General features: G+C 42.0%; 1 protein-coding gene across 1 annotated transcript; it reads left to right on the top strand.

Moving 5' to 3' along the window:
* Window positions 1-11,269: 11,269 nt before the first annotated feature.
* LOC142153177 (E3 ubiquitin/ISG15 ligase TRIM25-like) lies at window positions 11,270-13,717 on the top strand. Its single transcript, XM_075210511.1, has one exon. It carries the CDS (start codon window positions 11,270-11,272, stop codon window positions 12,947-12,949), a length of 1,680 nt encoding a protein of 559 aa, XP_075066612.1. The 3' UTR covers window positions 12,950-13,717.
* Window positions 13,718-18,577: the final 4,860 nt, after the last annotated feature.

Below are 18,577 nucleotides of genomic sequence, written 5' to 3'. Positions count from 1 at the left end.
TTAGGTCTCCCGGAACAGGCTCACAAGTGACAGCTCTATGTCGTCGGTCTGAGTCTTGTCTTGCACTTTCTCCGGATTATGGACTCTCCTGCAGTGGGTGGAATGGACCCAAGTGTCTCTCTCTGCAACCTTCAGTGATGTAGTACTGGTCAGCAGCACTTGGTACGGGCCTTCCCAACGGTCTGTTAAACAACCTGAACGTAAGAAATTGCGGATCATAACATAGTCTCCAGGTTCAACATCATGACAGTTCGTCTCTGGCATACCAGGTGACAGCATTTTTAGTTTTTGTTGTTGTTGTTTCAGCTGTCTACTCATTCTTATAAGATATTGTACAGTCACTTCATTATTACACTTTAAGTCGTCTTGTGGACTCACGATCAAATGAGGTTGTCGTCCGAACAGTATCTCAAAGGGGGACAGATTAAGAGGAGGTCTAGGAGTGGTTCGAATGCTGTGGAGGACCAACGGCAAAGCCTCAGGCCATGCCAACCCAGTTTCAGCCATTATCTTACCTAGTTTGTTCTTGATAGTACCGTTTACTCTCTCCACCTTACCACTGGCTTGTGGTCGGTAAGGGGTGTGAAGTCTGCTACTGATTCCCATGAGTTTACACATATTTTGGAAGACATCACCAGTAAAATGGGTACCCCTATCACTTTCAATGATTCTAGGGATACCGAACCTACACACAAAGTCTTGTACAATTTTCTTTGCAGTGAACACAGCAGTATTAGTGGCTGCCGGATATGCTTCTACCCAACCGGAAAACACATCAATACACACTAACACATACTTTAGATTCCTGCACGGTGGTAGTTGGATATAGTCAATTTGTATTACCTGAAAAGGTCCGTCTGTAGGAGGGATGTGGGATGGCTCAGTTGGAATAGTTTTCCCAACATTTTTCCTCAAACAAGTAAGACATGACATTGCTTTCTTACCAGCTTGAGAGGAAAATCCGGGAGCACACCAGTATGCTCTCACCAGTTTGCACATACCTTCTTTACCCAGGTGAGTCAGGCCGTGTGCTGCTTCAGCCAGGCTTGGATAGTATGTTCGGGGAGCTACAGGCTTACCTTGTCCATCCCTCCAGAGTCCTGAGGACTCTTGACCACATCCCTTCGCCTTCCAGACCGCCTTCTCCTGCAGGGAACACAAATCTTGCATTTCAATTAATTTCTGCGCGTCTAATGTCTGAAAAACCATCATAGTCTCGGTCGATACAGTCATAGGTTGCCCTGCTGCCCATTTAGCAGCTTCGTCTGCCCTGTTGTTGCCCAATGACACTGGGTCTTCTTCAAAGGTATGGGCTTTGCACTTTATGACGGCTACTGTTCTGGGTAACTGTATCGCTGTCAGAAGTCCTTTTATGTGTTGTGAGTGTGCCACTGGTGTACCTGCTGCTGTCGTAAAGTTTCTAAGACGCCAAAGGGCCCCAAAATCATGCACTACCCCGAAGGCGTACCTAGAGTCAGTATATATGTTGGCTGATTTACCCTCTGCCAATTCACACGCTCTCCTTAGTGCTACTAGTTCCGCCACCTGGGCTGAGTGAGGTGGACCAAGGGGTTCAGCTTCTACCACATCCTGATCGTCTACAACAGCGTAACCAGTACATAGCTCTCCTTTCTCTGTCTGTCTATGGCAACTTCCGTCTGTATAAAACGTAAAATCTACATTTTCTAAGGGGGTGTCACGTATGTCGGGCCTTGCAGTAAAGGTCTGATTCAGGTGTTCCATACAGTCATGTGTGTCAGTATTCTTGCCTAACTCATCATCAACCAGGGTCTCCTCACCTCCCACCCTTTGTGTCTCTTGAGACACATACGGAAGGTATGTAGCTGGATTTAGGGTGCTACATCGTTTGATGGTGATGTTTGAGGGTGCCATCAGGGCTAGTTCCCACTTTGTGAATCTAGCTGAAGAAACATGTCTGGTTTGGGCTGAATTTAACAGAGCTGATACAGCATGGGGTGTATAGATGGTTGAATTATGTCCTAATACTACATCCTCGCTCTTACTTACTAGAAGGGCCGTTGCTGCTACACTTCTGAGACATGTTGGGAGTGACCTTGCCACATTGTCTAATTGTGCACTGTAGTATGCTACCGGTCTGCTAGCGTCACCATGTTTCTGTGTGAGGACACCTGCTGCACAGCCATCAGCTTCTGTACAAAATAGCTCAAAAGGCTTTTCATAATCAGGTATTCCCAATGCAGGTGCTCTTGTCAGACTATCTTTAAGATTAAAGAACGCTTGCTCTGACTCTTCTGTGTGTACGACACGTTCTGGTTTTGAGGAAGAGACTAGCTCCTGCAATGGTAATGCTAGAATAGAAAAACCTGGGATCCAGGACCTACAGTATCCACACATCCCCAAGAAAGTACGAATCTGCTTCTGGCTCTGCGGCAGGGTCATGTGTTGTATGGCCTCAATTCTGTCGGTTGTCAGGTGTCTTAGCCCCTTAGTGAGGCAGTGTCCTAAGTATTTGACCTTAGTCTGACATGGCTGTAATTTATCCTTTGCCACCTTGTGCCCTGTTTGTGAAAGATGAAGCAACAACAATTTAGTATCATGTAAACATGACATAAAAGAATCAGAGCACAACAACAAATCGTCCACATATTGAATTAGAACAGACCCATTGTGGGGTTGAAAGGATTGCAAACAGTCATGTAAGGCTTGGGAGAAAATACTGGGGCTGTCAATGAACCCCTGGGGTAGTCTGGTCCATGTGTATTGCACTCCCCTGTAGGAGAATGCAAAAAGGTATTGGCAGTCAGGGTGAAGAGGGACTGAAAAGAAAGCAGAACATAGATCAATGACAGTAAAATGACTGGCAGACGGTGGAATCTGCATGAGGATGACAGCTGGATTCGGCACTACGGGGAATTGGCTCTCAACAACTTTGTTAATTCCCCTTAAGTCCTGGACTAATCTATAGCCCCTCCCCCCACTTTTCTTCACAGGGAAAATGGGACTATTTGCTGTACTGGCTGTACGAATTAAAATCCCTTGTTGTAACAGCCTCTCAATAACAGGATATACCCCTAGTTCCACCTCCGGTTTTAATGGATACTGTGGGATTTTTGGAGCTATCCTACCACTTTTTAGATTGACCATGACAGGGGCTACGTTTGCCATCAGTCCAGTGTCCTGTCCATCTCTGGTCCATAGGGAACCTGGTATTTCCAGCAACATCCCCTTTACTTGAGATGGACTTTGTTCTATAACAGGAGAGTGTAACATTAACCTTGGAGGGGTGTCCAATATGTCCTGTACCTCATGTGCAACCCTCTCGGGTATATTTAGGAACACACCATCTGAAGTACAGTATATGACACATCCCATTTTACATAACAAGTCTCTCCCTAGCAAGTTAGTAGGAGCCGCTGCAGCCAAGAGAAACGAATGCTTAGTATGCAGAGGCCCGATAGTAACTTCGGCGGGTTTAGTTAGAGGATAATGTAACACTTTTCCCGTCACCCCCATAGCTGGAATAGTTTTGCTGGTCACCTGTAGATTGAAAGGAGAGGTTATCACAGATCGGGCCGCCCCTGTATCTACAAGAAAAGTTTGTTTCCTGCCAGCTATGTCAACTATCATTGTTGGTTCTTCACTCTGACTCTCAGTTAACCTCACTGGCTGTAGACTACAGGTATGACCTGACCCCTAGCGCTGACTATTGATTTCCCGCGCAGCATTTGCTGCCGTAATATGCGCGGGTAGATGTGAGTCTTCTAGTCTATGTGAATCCTTTCTTGGAGGATATCTATGTGACCCACCCCTATGTGTATTGGGTCTTTCTTTATTACAATCTCTCCTGTAATGTCCTTCCTCGTTACAGTTGAAACACCTGATCACTTTAGGTTTCCTGTTATATGGGTTGTATGCTGGTGGTCGTGTATGCACCCCTTCTAGAGCCTGTATACTTACCGTCATTAACCTATCACTTTTCTCTTCCCTTTTTCTAAAAAGGTTCTTGTCATGCTCCACAGCAGACTCTCTAAGGAAGTCTACCGTGACGCCTCTCCAATTAGGTAATGTGGTTTGTACTCTCGTCTTTAAATTTTCCCTAAGGCCATCCATCAGTACCCCTACAGCTACCTCTCTGTGATGTGGGTCCTCACTTATGTTGGATATCCCAGTAAATCGTGCAATCGCTGTTATAGCTCTAGCAAAGTAATCTGAGGCAGTTTCACTATCTTTTTGTTTAATGGTGAAAATCTTACTCCAATTTACTACTACTGGAAAACAGATGGCTAAGTGTTTGACAATTTGTTCTATATTCCGTTGGTTAATCTCATCAGTCAGGGTGTCATCTTCCTCCAACAAACAATCTCCAATAAATTTTTGTATGTTAGTATTGGGAGGAAGACACGCCCTCAACACTACCCGCCAATCCTTACTGGTTGGTTCATGAGTATTCCCTAAGTCTTTAACAAATTTCTGACATTTAGCTAACTCTTTTCTAGGATCTGGGAATTCAGTCATAATGGAACGTAATTCTGATCTAGTCCAGGGACAATGCATTGTAACATTTCTTAAAGGAACTACACCATCCTTATCCGGTTTCCCATTGGGAACTGATATTGTGCGGACCGGGAACACACCCTCTGGTACACTAACTTCAGGGGACGCTACAGGATTTACAGGCCCTAGATTTAGAACACTTTCACTCCTAGTGATCACGCTACTCTCACCTATCTCAGCCATTTTCTCATACTTGCGCTGAGCCTCTAGTACATTAACAGCATGGGCAATGTCCGAAATCACAGTGGGTTCATCTTCGTTTTCAGATACACTTGATTGAAATTGATTTAAAACAGGGTACAACTTAGTAATTTTTCTATTTTCAGTTTTAACAACGGCTGTACTTACCCCTCCCGCCACATAAGGTGGCGGGGGCGCGCTTGCGCTGAGTTCGCCACGCTTCTCAATGGTTACATCCGCCTTGCGCGCGCTTTTCGCCACGCCTATTTCCGGTTTGCATTCGCTGCTCTGCCACGTGTTACCTTCCATTTGCCACAATTTTAAACAATCATTATGTCTATTTCTCTTTTTCGTTGACTTGATCAACCATATTTTATCTTTTACAGTATTCAGTACCTCTGCATTAAAACTCCCTATTGTTGGGAAAGGCCTATCACAAGCTTTGGTCATCCCGACCCACGTGTCACAATACACAGTTGCATATGCACCATACTTCTTACACATGAGAAACCTCGCTGAACCAATAGGGCCTTCCTTAGGCAGTACACTGACCATCTCTAGCGTATGCTTAGCACCCATGTTGAACAATATACCTTCTACCCGGAACACAGACACACCGCAATGCTCTGTTCCTTCCGGCCAAATGTGAAATACAGACACACCGCAATGCTCTGTTCTTTCCACCTAATAATTTCAACTCTGTTGCTATACTCACCGCTAGAGATCTATAATCCTCGGTGAACGTATTTCCTTTAGCCGCGCTCACTCGCTTTTCCCTAACACAGAAATATCACTGTGGGCCCCAAGGGCTATCAGCTCCTCGATACCCTGGCTAAACCACAAAATCTGCTGAGTTTATTATCGCTGGGAGCACAAAGTCGATACAATCAACCTGCCTTTCCAGTATAATTCCTCCTAGCTGCTTCACCAATTCGCACTAACGGTGCGACCGGATCGCACTGCCTACCAATACTAATTATTAGCAAACCTTGCGATCTATTGGTAGCGCTTTTGCGAAAACTTCGTTTTCGCATTCGGTATACCTGCCCTGTATACCGTCCTTCAGTTGGGCAATCCGCCTCGTCAGACAGCAACTGAGCACCTCAACAATAAAACAGTGTATCTACGTTACAACATCACACACTATACACCTTTTCTGCGCAGAAAATCAAAAGTTCCCAACAATAGTAATAATGTCTCAGAGGCTTTCACAAGTAATTATACTATGCATGTATAATAACTATCAAAACGATTGTTTAACCACGTGGCAAGTTTACCGGAAGTTCGCGTACGCACAGCAGGAAGTACACATACGCTAAACAATGCAATACAGTTAAAACGCACAATGACAGAAAAAAGAAACAGTTTTTTCTCTTTTGTCCCTAGGTTCTAGTTAGCGTGCCCTAGATAATGCAAAACGGACATTCGGTTTCACAACACAGAGTAAAATTCAGGTTTTGAACACCATGCGTTCTTACCCGTTTATGACGCGTCTCCACCCTTTGTTGAGGAACCGAAATCCGTTGGTCTTGCGTATCATCGGCAACGAAACCTCCAAAGCTCACGAGCCCCCAATTGTTATGTGCGTATTGTCGCTAACCAATAACGATTGTCGAACCTCGATTTGTGTTTCCAACGCACAAAGATTTATTCGCAATAAGTGGAAAAAAAAATATGCTCAAGCGAAGTAATAGTAAATACAGCCGTTACTTATCGCAGGCGCTCTGGATCCAGTGCAGTCATTCAATCCTGAAGTCTGGGGACAAGATGTCTGCACTCTGGATCACAAGCTGCTGCTTATATACACAATCAAGTACAGTAATACAATGAAGATGGTATGGCTTGCATCTATTGGTCCGGGTCTCAGGAATGTCCAAGGGGTTGTCAATCATTGGCTGGTTCATCCTAAGGAATCCAAAGGAGGGGGTCATCTCTGCAGGGGGTATGCTCTGCTCTTCCCGCCAGAATTCCTTAGTCTTAAGTAGTTCATAATTCCCTATCATTCATAACTTGCGCATGCACTCTGCGATTCCCTCGCAGAGCGCACCAAACAATAGGATATGTAACAAGGTTCATTATGATACCACTCATGATGTTATTCCTTTAACCCGTTCTGTGTATTTCACTAATATGCATGTAGCTTTGATATAACATATAAATACTACTATATTTCGACATAACAGACTATGTGTTGCTACTACCAATAATGTGTACTATTTTATAAGTATGCGTGTTTGTGCGAATGTATGGTAAAAGACCAATTACTGTTGCTGCCACGTGTAGTGGATGCGTACGCCCTTTCACGCCGTAGCGTGCCCTTGTACGTCATAGCGTACCGTACGCATCTTTTCAGACAAAGACAACCAAGTTTGCTAGACTTTAATTGAAATGACTTTATCCAATTTACTGACTTTGACACTATGAAATTACTTACACTTATATTTACATTTAATTAATAATCTTGTGTCTTGGATGACTGTTATTTTGTATTCATATATTTCAAGGTTGTTCCAAAAACCAATCCTGCCTTTGAATCAGTATAAACAGTCTGATCTATTCATACCAATATCCTTACATCGAACATAATGTCAAAGAATCCATCAAATATCTATGGTGTCTGTAAAGTGTCAAAATTTCTCAGAATGCTCCAAAGCGTTTCATCTGACTACGGACTTTTTCAAGGATAGGTGCAAAGTGTAACTGAGGCTTGAAATAGTACGCCTCCTTCTTTGATTGAACAAAGTATGCTTTATGTAATTATCAGGATAAAAGGTTAAAACCAAGTTAACAATAGAGAGACAATGTGCCAATATATGTGTCTTGAACAATGAAAAGAAAGAAACAAACAAAAAATAATAATAGCAAATAAAATACAAATGAAAATAAAAATAGTAAAAAATAAGAAAAATAAACATAAGAAAAAATGCAACAGATTAAAAAACTATCAATTAACTAAAATAATGAATACTCACATGACTAAATGGTCTTTCACATCACTAGAAAAGAGCCAAAGTCAAAGACTATATTTAATCCATGTGGAATCAGGGTTTTAATTTTGTAAATCCATTTTGCTTCGATACAAGAGATGTTTTCTAAATAGTTGCCGCCTCTCCAGAATTTTTCCACTTGTTGATTACCCATAAACTTCTTTGGGATTGCACTTTTGATTGTTAAGAAAGTGGTTGGAGACACAATGCGTCCTCAAACCTCTTTTGATGTTAGCAATGTGTTCCGCAATCCTAATTTTCAGAGCACGTTTTGTTCCTCCGATGTATTGGAGACCACAAGTGCATTCCAGCATATATATAGCTCCTTCTGTATTGCAGCTAAAGGTCTGTCTTATGCTGAAACCTTTTCCATTGGTGTTTGATTTGAATTTAGCAATCGGTTTTGTTGCATTTTGGCCATTGCTCTTGCGCACTTTGCAATTCAGACAATAATGAAATCCTTGTGTTGTTTTGGTATTCATTTTTGTTTTAGGGAGAGGTATATAGCTTTTGGTCAGGATGTTATGCAAATTACTGTATTTCTTATATATAATTCTTGAGGTTTTTTAGGAAGAACTTCTTCACCTCTTCATCAAACCCTAGAATGTGCCAGTGTTTCCAAATAATATCTTTCAAGGCTATTGTATTACTGTGTATTACTGTTGAATTGTATGATAAATGCAATTTCTGGAACCGGTTTTGGATCTTTCTCCTTGCATTGGAGGAGTTGTTTTCTATCCAGTTGTTTAACCCGTTCTAATGCCGTATGTACTGTTTTTTCATCATATTCTCTTCCCAAGAATTTCAGTTCAAGTTCATTTACTTGCATCTCAAAAATTTCAGAGCTTTCTTATTGATGTATTTAAGAGATTCTAGAAGTTCATCACTTTTGTTTGTCCCAGATAAAAAATATGTCATCTACATATCTGCTGCAGCATTTTAGTCTCAGTTCGAAGGGGTTATGAGACCATATACAGGGGCGTGGCAGCTCAGTTTCGGCGCTGTCAAAGAAGCGTCTGTGGCGGTGATGTATACAATACAGCACCCCCGCGGACGCTTCTTAGACAGCGCCGTGGCTGCTGTATACTACAGTGCCAATATCTAGGGCACTTTTTAGCGGAGGGGGGGGGGTTTCTGGAGACCCAGAAACCCCTCCTGCGTGCGCCACTGATATACAGTCATCCTCCCATTTTGAGACGAAGAACTTGGTGCAAAACGCGTACCCATTGCAGTTCCTGTGATTTGATTGTAAAAATTTCCCCCATACCAAAAATAGTTATGTTGTTACTCATAATAAAGTGTATTTGCTCATTTTTCAAATTCGTATCTTTGCATAAGTAGTGGTAAGTATGAGCACCGCCATCTGCATGTTGGATACAAGTATAGAGCGACTTGACGTTGGATGTGCCCAAGATATACGTCTCCTCCCATTTTATGTCTTCTACAGTTTGAAGGATGGCTGCGGTGTCTTTAAGATGACTTGTTTGTCGACTTACTAGTTCTTGTAAGAGGAAATCAATATAATCCGAGAGATTTGAGGTAATGGAATTTATTCCAGAAATGATATGGCGCCCTGGGGGGGTTGTTGGCATCTTTATGCACTTTGGGTGAATGGTAAAAGACTGATATTTTTTCAATGAATAAGTATTCAAATTCTTATTTCATTAAAATCCTTATGTTAAGACCTTCTTCTAACAGATCATGATGTTCATTTTGAAACCGTGTTGTTGGGTCGTCCTTAAATTTCTGATATGTGAGACTATCTTACAACCAATATTCTGATTCTTCCAAATATTTCCTTTTGTCCATATTGACAATTCCACCTCCTTGAATTCCTTCAAGGCTCTGTACTCTTCTTCTGAAAACATTTGTATTTGTATATTTTGTAAAAAATTTTATTTAAAAATACCTATTTTTATTAATGAGTATTATGAGTGGTTAATTTATGTTATAGAATATTTATTTTTTGCATGCGTTTTGATGTGACTTTACATTGCATATATGCATGTGCGTATCCTGCACTGTGTCCTGTCTGTCTACAATCGTCAAGTTATGTTTTGGCCAAGCGGACCTATAACCAGATTCGAATGGAAACGTATTTTGAGATCTGCTTGGATTTGAATGCGATCAGACTACGCTCAAGTTCCCTGCTGGTTTTTTAAACCAAAAGTTGCATGCAGGTTGTGTCCGGACATGAATCAGGACCTGTTTATAAATAAATAAATATATATATATATATATATATATATATATATATATATTGTGGTAAAAAGGGCAGTTTGCCACAGACCTTTAAGGATGAAAGTAAAAACTCCTCTGGCAGTCTGCAGGGTCATGCTGTAGACAAGGTTAAGTCTCCAGACTTCTCTATACACAGAGCACAGAATCACAGGGGGAGCACATGGTGGAACTAATTCATTAAGGGTTTAGCTAGTTAGAGCTTGGGAGGAAGCTGAAATAGCTGGACATGTGCTGTGGTTGGTGGGACCAACGCCAGCGAGTGGCCGGGGACCAGCGAGGGAACTACGTGTCTGGCCAACGGCAGGATCACATGACTTTGTAAATACTCTTGTAAAAACTTTTTGTTTGGTGTGATTCCTGGAACTACAATAGTTGCTGTCTTTTCCATGATCACAAACCTGAATAAATTACATCAAAGGGGTTCAGCATATCTGTGTCAGCATCATTTGTTTGACATGCTTGTCACTATATATATATATATATATATATATATATATATTTTGTTACAACGAGCTTCAGCCAGTTTTATTACGCAGGAAAACAAAGGAAACTCAAATACCTTGTCTGTCTGGCACTAACTAAACACACAGGAACACCCTCTCTTCTGTGAAGGACCTTGTCTCCCACACGCATACAAAGCATAGATGAAATTGCTTACCATTTGCAGAGTCTCTCAGGAGGCATCCAACCTCCTCCCCAGGTCTGAGAGAGACTGCATGTCCAGCCTGACTGCTTTTTAAACACCCACACACAGGTACAGTTGCAAATCAGTATACATATAGGCTGGAGGCCCAGAAGACCTGGAACGGGCCTAGTATCTTGGAAGGCCCGGAATGGGCCTTATGAATGGAGCCCGTCCTTTCTCTCCATTCTTTCACCAGGGACCTTTACCATATTTATTTTCCTACAGCTAAGAAACACATTTTGGAAAGCTTTTCCCACACACATAAGACTTGTATTTCTCTAAATATATACATGTAATCTAAAAAACAGTTACTGAGAATGGTAGAAAGTAAGATATATGAATGACTTATGGTGTTAGGCTTTCTGGTTACATAGCCAGAGCAACTTAACTCTGTTTACTATGTGATCAGGAAATAAACTGTTATTTGTAAATTGTAACAAACCCAGATTTTGTTTCCAAAATATTATATTTCTGCACTATGTCCCTTTATATATTGTATGCTGCGTCCCTTAGTATAACTGAGCCTATAGATATAATATGAGTGACAAGCTCAGCCTCACCCTGTGTGGAGAATGTGAAACACACCCACTGGTGTCTGAGTGTCAAAGTCCACTTTCATATCTCTCTTCTGCTGTCAGCGATGGCGTCTGCTGATCTGAGACAGGAGCTGGACTGTTCCATCTGCCTGAACATTTATACAGATCCTGTAACACTGAGATGTGGACACAACTTCTGCCGGGTCTGTATTGATTGTGTGCTGGATACACTGGAGGGGTCTGGAGTTTATACCTGTCCTGATTGCAGAGCAGAGTGTCAGGAGCGTCCTGCACTGCAGAGGAACATAACTCTGTGTAACATAGTGGGGAGTTTCCTGTCTACTCAGTCAGATCAGGAGAAGACTGGGATATTCTGCACTTACTGTGTGGACTCTCCTGTACCTGCTGCTAAATCCTGTCTGTTGTGTGAAGCTTCTCTGTGTGATAAACACCTGAGAGTACACAGCAAGTCAGCAGAACATGTCTTATCTGATCCCACCACTTCCCTGAGGAACAGAAAATGCTCCATCCATAATAAAATCTTGGAGTATTACTGCACTGAGGACACTGCCTGTATCTGTGTGTCCTGCAGTTTGGCCGGAGAACATCATGGGCACCGTGTGGAGATACTGGATGAGGCCTCTGAAAAGAAGAAGGAGAAGCTGAGAAATGCTCTGCTGAAACTGACCAGAAAGAGAGAGGAGACTGACAAAAGAGTCCAGAGACTGCAGGAGAACAGGAAAGAAGATCAGGAAAAAGCAGCTGGTATAACAAAGAGAGCCACTGCCCTGTTTAGAGACATAAGGAGACAGCTGGATGACCTAGAGAAGAGAGTCCTGAATGAGATCTCCAGGCAGGAGGAGAGTGTTTCACTCTCAGTCTCTGATCTGATCCAACAGCTGGAAATAAAGAAGGACGAGCTGTCCAGGAAGATGTGTCACATTGAGGAGCTGTGTAACATGTCTGATCCAGTGACTGTCTTACAGGAACCAGACACAGGTGACTTGTGTGATACTGAGGCAAGAGAGAGACATGGTGATCAGATCCATGGTGTAGGAGATCTGGATGTAGCTCTCATCTCAGGGAAATTAGACACATTATCTGACATAATAACAGGTCTAAATAAAGGGATGTATGTACAGGAAGCTACAGATATATTACTGGATGTAAATACAGGCAATATTACATTATCTGAAATACGAACAGCTATAAATGCCGGGATCTATGTGCAGGATCCTTCAGACCTATTACTGGATATCAACACTGCTGGTAATAATATAAATATTTCAGGTGACATGAAAACTGTATCTTGGACAAATGTAACCCAAAAGCGCACAGAAACACCAGAGAGATTTCAGTGTAATCAGGTATTAAGCACCAGGAGATTTTTATCAGGGCGTCAATACTGGGAAGTGGAGATCAGTAAATCAGGGTGGTGGAGGGTAGGGATGTGTTATCCCAGTATAGACAGGAGAGGACGTCAGTCATATATTGGAGATAATAACAAGTCCTGGTGTTTATGTAGGGGGTGGTATAATAATAATAATCAGTATTCAGTGATACATGACAGGAAAGAGATCCGGTTACCTGACAATATCCCCTATGATAGAGTGAGGATATATCTGGATTATGAGGCTGGACAGCTGTCCTTTTATTCTCTGTGTAATCCGATCAGACACTTACACACCATCACTGCCACCTTCACTGAGCCCCTTCATGCTGCATTATGGGTCTGGGGAGGTTGTATAAAGATATCTGGGGGAGTCAGAAAATCGGAGAACTGATTATATGAAATCTGCACAAATACTGATGACATCACAGGGAGGGGAATTTAATTGGTGGAACACATAGCTAATGGAATGAAGCAGTGGATGGAGCGACAGCTTTGCCCCTCTTCCTGTGTAACCAGGTAACCCTTGTCTTTGGATTTGTTCCCTTTTTGGTGTGTTAGATGCTTTCATTATAAATATAGAAATATACATGTATGTGGGATTTCTCCAACTCTGATTCACTGATAGCTGTGATTGGCTGCAATAACTGTCAGTCAACCAATGTATACCCTATTACTGTACTCAGTGCTAAACCTGCTCCTATTGGCTATAATGGATATAGGGGGTGAATGTATTATCTCTGTCAGCTCCGTCTACTGGGAGTTGCAGTCCAAGACTTTTTCTTGCATAATACAGGTTGGGTTGAACTACAAATCCCAGCATGCTCCATTGAAAATCTTTATTAACATGATATTTGCAATAATCACAAAATATAATTACTATTATTTTCTCTCTATTACAAAGTGCTCATTACACAGTTTTCCCTCTTTGTACAACCCGCTTTTGAAGCCCACCCTCACTTACCACCAGGTACTTAATCTGTATAAGATAGCTGTAAAATGTAATAATGACATTATAAGTCATCCTGGTTATTGCACCAGTTTGACCGGTTTATTTGATGTAAACAGGGGGTTGTCCCATCTGGTGCTGCTACAAGACAGAGATGGAAAGCAGAGGCTTTTTCTTTTGGAAGGATAAGAGGAAGTTTTTAGATCCTGTTATAATTAATGGGTGCAGCCATGTGGTATGTGAAGATACCGGGTTTTCTGGCCCAATTCTTCCCACTTAACTCTGGCTGGCCACCCAGGGAAGCCTACCCAGTACCTTCTAAGGTTCAAATAGTCACTTAGGCAAATTTATAAAAGTACAACAGTACATTTATTGTAATAAACAAATCAATAAACACTAAATAAATGCTAGACAGGTTTACCACATAATCTGTCCCTTACCCCACTAGCTTAAGGAGTTACAATCACCTGGCTGTCCAGACTTGACAACCCATGGATCTGCAAATGTATTTCACTGGTAGAGAACGGCAACTTAAAAACCAGCCACCCTACAGCTTCCAGTCATTAATTCCCAGAATGAACATCGCCTCCCCCCTGGAGTGGCTCCTTATATCTAGGGTCAAATTTCCATAGTGTTTTCCCCTCCCTAGGCAAACCCCTGAGTCTCTCCTTGTTAAACACTGGTGAATCCTGGACTAGGGGGTTAGAGAGGGGAGTGGAGATGAGCTGTACTTCCACAGAAACTCCACTGCTAGATTGTAGACAAACGTTTGGACTAGTCTTGTGAGAACAATGGATACTAATTAGCCTTCCCACTCACCAGTATCTTGCAACCTGATTCCTATCCATAACCCACCTTGTTTCATTTGAAGGACAATGACTAACAGCTTCCATGCAATATGAACAAGATATAATAAACAATATACATATTTACAATGATCTACAATGTCCCCTTATTCACATGTAATTAGACACTGCAGTTGTACTCTGTTGAGGTGGGGAACAAAAGCACAGGCTATAAAAAATGCATGCTATAATCCACAATTTGTAAAAAACGAGGGACAGACTGGTTAGGGCATTATCAAACTCTTTTCGTCACAGGGTATATAGGAGTACAGATAAGGGTTAGTCTATAGAAGGGATGTAGACCCCATATACTGCTGCACACTGTGACTAGTGATTATAAGACACAGAAACACAGAGATATATGTTACAGCAGTGTTACTGTGAGGCTATAAGACTTTTATTGGTCATCACATACAATATAGAATTGCCCACTTACAACAGACACATACAAAATGTAATTACCTAATTAGCAAAAACCCACCCCTAAGTGCTGACTGTGCAGAGGGTGACAGCAGGGTAAATAGCAATGCTTAGTGCTGTATCTGTAATCAACTCTGTACTTGGCAAATTGCTTTTTATTGCCCCACCAGATCAATGAGAACATTAGTAGTAACATGGGAGCATATTACAGGAGCAGAGGATGTCCCTGCTAGTAATTGTCTCCTATAACCTCCAGATCAGGGTGTGCAGCAGTAAATGGAGTTTACCTTCTATGGGATTATCCTATAGAAATATGGATTATCCTCAAGATTAAAATACATGGAGGCATCTGCAGGAGCTTTTCACCTACATCCCCACTAGGAGGCACTATCTGGCAGAGTGAGTAAGGAGCGAGGGGTCGGGATGTAGGTGGATGGCTCCTGCAGCTGTCTGGGTTGGGAACATAGAGTTGGGATGTAGACAGGTACAGGTATTATGTACACTGAGCTGGATGGTGTCAGTATATACATGATCAGTGCATGTACTCCTTATATTGAAATAATTGTATGAATAGACTTAAAGCACCAATACTGGGTATAGATCTATTTGATTATTTTTTAACCTCATGCTTATCTTTAACTTTAATAATTCGTTAGATACACACGATAGTAGAGTGCATCTAACATGTACCTAAAATTTTGGAGTCTGCTCTGTATTTAAGAAGGGCACTCTCTACTCACATGCCCACCCCAAGCACCGCATCACTGATACTGGCACAGTCAGACAGAGGTGGGGGCGGCCATGTCTGCACATCTGGAGGGTGTTTGAAAATAGTGCATGTTGTCGAGATATTTCGGTTTCTGGTGTATGTTAGATGTGCTGTACTGGAGAGAGTGTATTTCACAAATTTTAAATATAGACAGGAAGTTGTGTGTAGTGTGACTGGGTAGGGAGCACCGGTATCACCGCCTGGGGTAGATGCAGGGCCGGTGCAAGGTTGCTCGGCACCCTAGGCAAAGCTTAAGCTTGCCGCCCGAGCGTATCACATCCCGCCCCCCCCCCCCCCCCCCCCAGGCGCCCAAAAAAAAATTTTTTTTATTTCCCAGCCCCTAACACACTTAAAATTTCTAAAATAAAAATAATAACTCTCACCTCCTCCGTTCTCTCCCCTCTGTCTGTAGCCTCCGTTCTCTTCCCTCTGTCTGCAGCCTCCGTTCTCTTCCCTCTGTCTGCAGCCTCCGTTCTCTCCCCTCTGTCTGTAGCCTCCATTCTCTCCCCTCTGTCTGTCTGTAGCCTCCATTCTCTCCCCTCTGTCTGTCTGTAGCCTCCATTCTCTCCCCTCTGTCTGTCTGTAGCCTCCGCTCTCTCCCCTCTGTCTGTCTGTAGCCTCCGCTCTCTCCCCTCTGTCTGTAGCCTCCGCTCTCTCCCCTCTGTCTGTCTGTAGCCTCCGCTCTCTCCCCTGTCTGTCTGTAGCCTCCGCTCTCTCCCCTCTGTCTCTCTGTAGCCTCCGCTCTCTCCCCTCTGTCTGCAGATTCCTCTTTCCTGTACTCACCTTAGCTTCCTCACTTTTCTTCCTTTCTCTTATTGCGCGCCTTTCGTTTCTTCTTTCTTCTGTCTCCTATCAGCTCCTCTACACTGGCAGCGTCGTGATGTCACAACGCTGCCAGAAGCCAGGCGCCGGGTGTATTTTAAAATGCGGTGCTGTGCTGTAGCAGCACCGCATAATTGAGGGCGGGCGGCCGATCTGCCCTAGGCGATCGCACCGCCAGCATTTATTTCTAAATTATTACTGGGTCCCCCGCTTCAGTGCCGCCCTCCAGAGCCCGGCGCCCTAGGCAACTGCCTAACCTTGCCTAATGGGAGCGCCGGGCCTGGGTAGATGGTGTTTATAGCAGCCAAATGATTTTACACAAGTTCAAAGGTATTGTGCAACAGGCCTCAGCCAGTTTTATTCAGTAAGAAAACAAACTGAAAACTCCAAAATAAACAGCTTGCCGTCCGGCTCTAACTATTAACTATTTATCAAAGGGAGGTCGGAAATCATATTTGTTACTTGTTACGTACATCTGAATATTCTCTATGTCGCTATAATCGCCTTCAGCATTTTATTGCCGATTTAACTATTGTCGGAATTGGACGTTGTAAATTTGACTACCACCGTTCTGCAGACGGTTGAGTGAGTTTCTTGACTATCAGATCATTTCATGGACTATGTGTCAGGGGGCCTAGAGTTTTTGGATGTGACTTTCAAAAAACGGAAGTGGCTAATCGGATAAAGGGCATTGCCAAATTCTTGTCCTGATTTTGGGATGTTGTCATATATAAATGTGATTCTAGTAATGTAATTGTTTTGTGTGTTGAATTAAATCAAAATCAAAGAATTGCTCATACAATACATATTGTAATTCTGTTTGTTTATATCAATAAAAATATATAATACTAAATAAGGCTGAATACATTTATGGAAACTTCCTCAGGTAACGGTGTGGAAAATGTGATGTTGCTCATAGCAACCAATTCGATACTTACTCTCATTTTTATAGTGCCTTTTAGAGGATATAGACGTCGCCAAAATTATGGGTGTGGTTTATATACTATGGGTGTAGTTTATATATTTTTGGTGTTGTTTATATACTATGGATGTGGATTGTATACTATGGGTGTGGTTTATGTACTATGGGTGTGGTTTGTATACTATGAGGTGGTTTATGTACTATGGGGGTGGTTTACGTACTATGGGTGTGGTTTATATACTCTGGGTGTGGTTTATATATTATGGGTGTGGTTTATATATTATGGGTGTGGTTTATGTACTATGGGTGTAGTTTATATACTATGGATGTGGTTTGTATACTATAGGTGTGGTTTTGCACAGCCAATGTAGTAGTATGACGATTCTTATTTCTAAAAGCTATAATGAAATATCAGACTGCCCCTTAATACCTGTATTACATTCAGAGCAGAAAGTAAATTCTGACAGTTTTTTAATGTTATTAAAGTCCCATCCTCATTATAGATTTCCACAATATTTCTGCAGCTGTTAATAAGTATCACAGAGCACTTAGCAGATGCTATAAGACCCCTCGATATCTGACCAGCCCTTGTCTCTATTCTTACTGACATGAAGTACAAGTGATTGGACGTTACTTCCACATCTCCACTCAAGATAAAATGTCAGATCGTCTCTATTTACTCAGTATTATAAGCAGTTGATCACTGAGTGCTGACATATTTATGAAAAATTCACTGAGCTGTACTAACCGCTCCTGTTAGCTGTATTCTAAACTATTCACACACAGCATTTATGTAATGATAGACTAGCACCAAATCCACAGGACACAGAAAGTGTAGGATTGATGTTAGTCAGTATAGATGATCCACTTGTTACATGTAAGAGGTATGATACATGCCTTACTCATTAATGTGATATAAACACTCTCATGTTTTCTATAGTTTCATATTAATCCTCTGATTAGAGCATAGGACAACTATGTCCTAAATATAGTTATCACGTATGTGCATCAACAATACGTAGCAGCATCCCATCCATAGTAATTTCATTAGTGATGGGTACCAGCACTGATATTATGCCCAGTAGTAGTGACGCCAGTATAGATGGGCATTACTACCAGCACTGCTGCCCATCAGTAATAAACACATTTTCTATTGCAGTTTACGAAATGAAAACAAAGTTCTGGTTGTAAAAAGTGCTATGTAATAAAATATTATAATAAGACAATGACATAATTTTACCCAAGCACTTAACATGAGACACACTCAGTCATTGTGTACTATTTATATGGGGTAA

The sequence above is a fragment of the Mixophyes fleayi genome, chromosome 4 (assembly GCF_038048845.1).
Source record: "Mixophyes fleayi isolate aMixFle1 chromosome 4, aMixFle1.hap1, whole genome shotgun sequence".
In the NCBI taxonomy this organism is placed as follows: Eukaryota; Metazoa; Chordata; class Amphibia; order Anura; family Limnodynastidae; genus Mixophyes; species Mixophyes fleayi.
The sequence above is the reverse complement of the archived record's forward strand: the minus strand, read 5'-3'. Positions and strand labels throughout refer to the sequence as shown.

Excerpts from the sequence above, each read along its gene's own strand:
- LOC142153177 (XM_075210511.1), top strand. The coding sequence starts at position 11,270 with ATGGCGTCTGCTGATCTGAGACAGGAGCTGGACTGTTCCATCTGCCTG.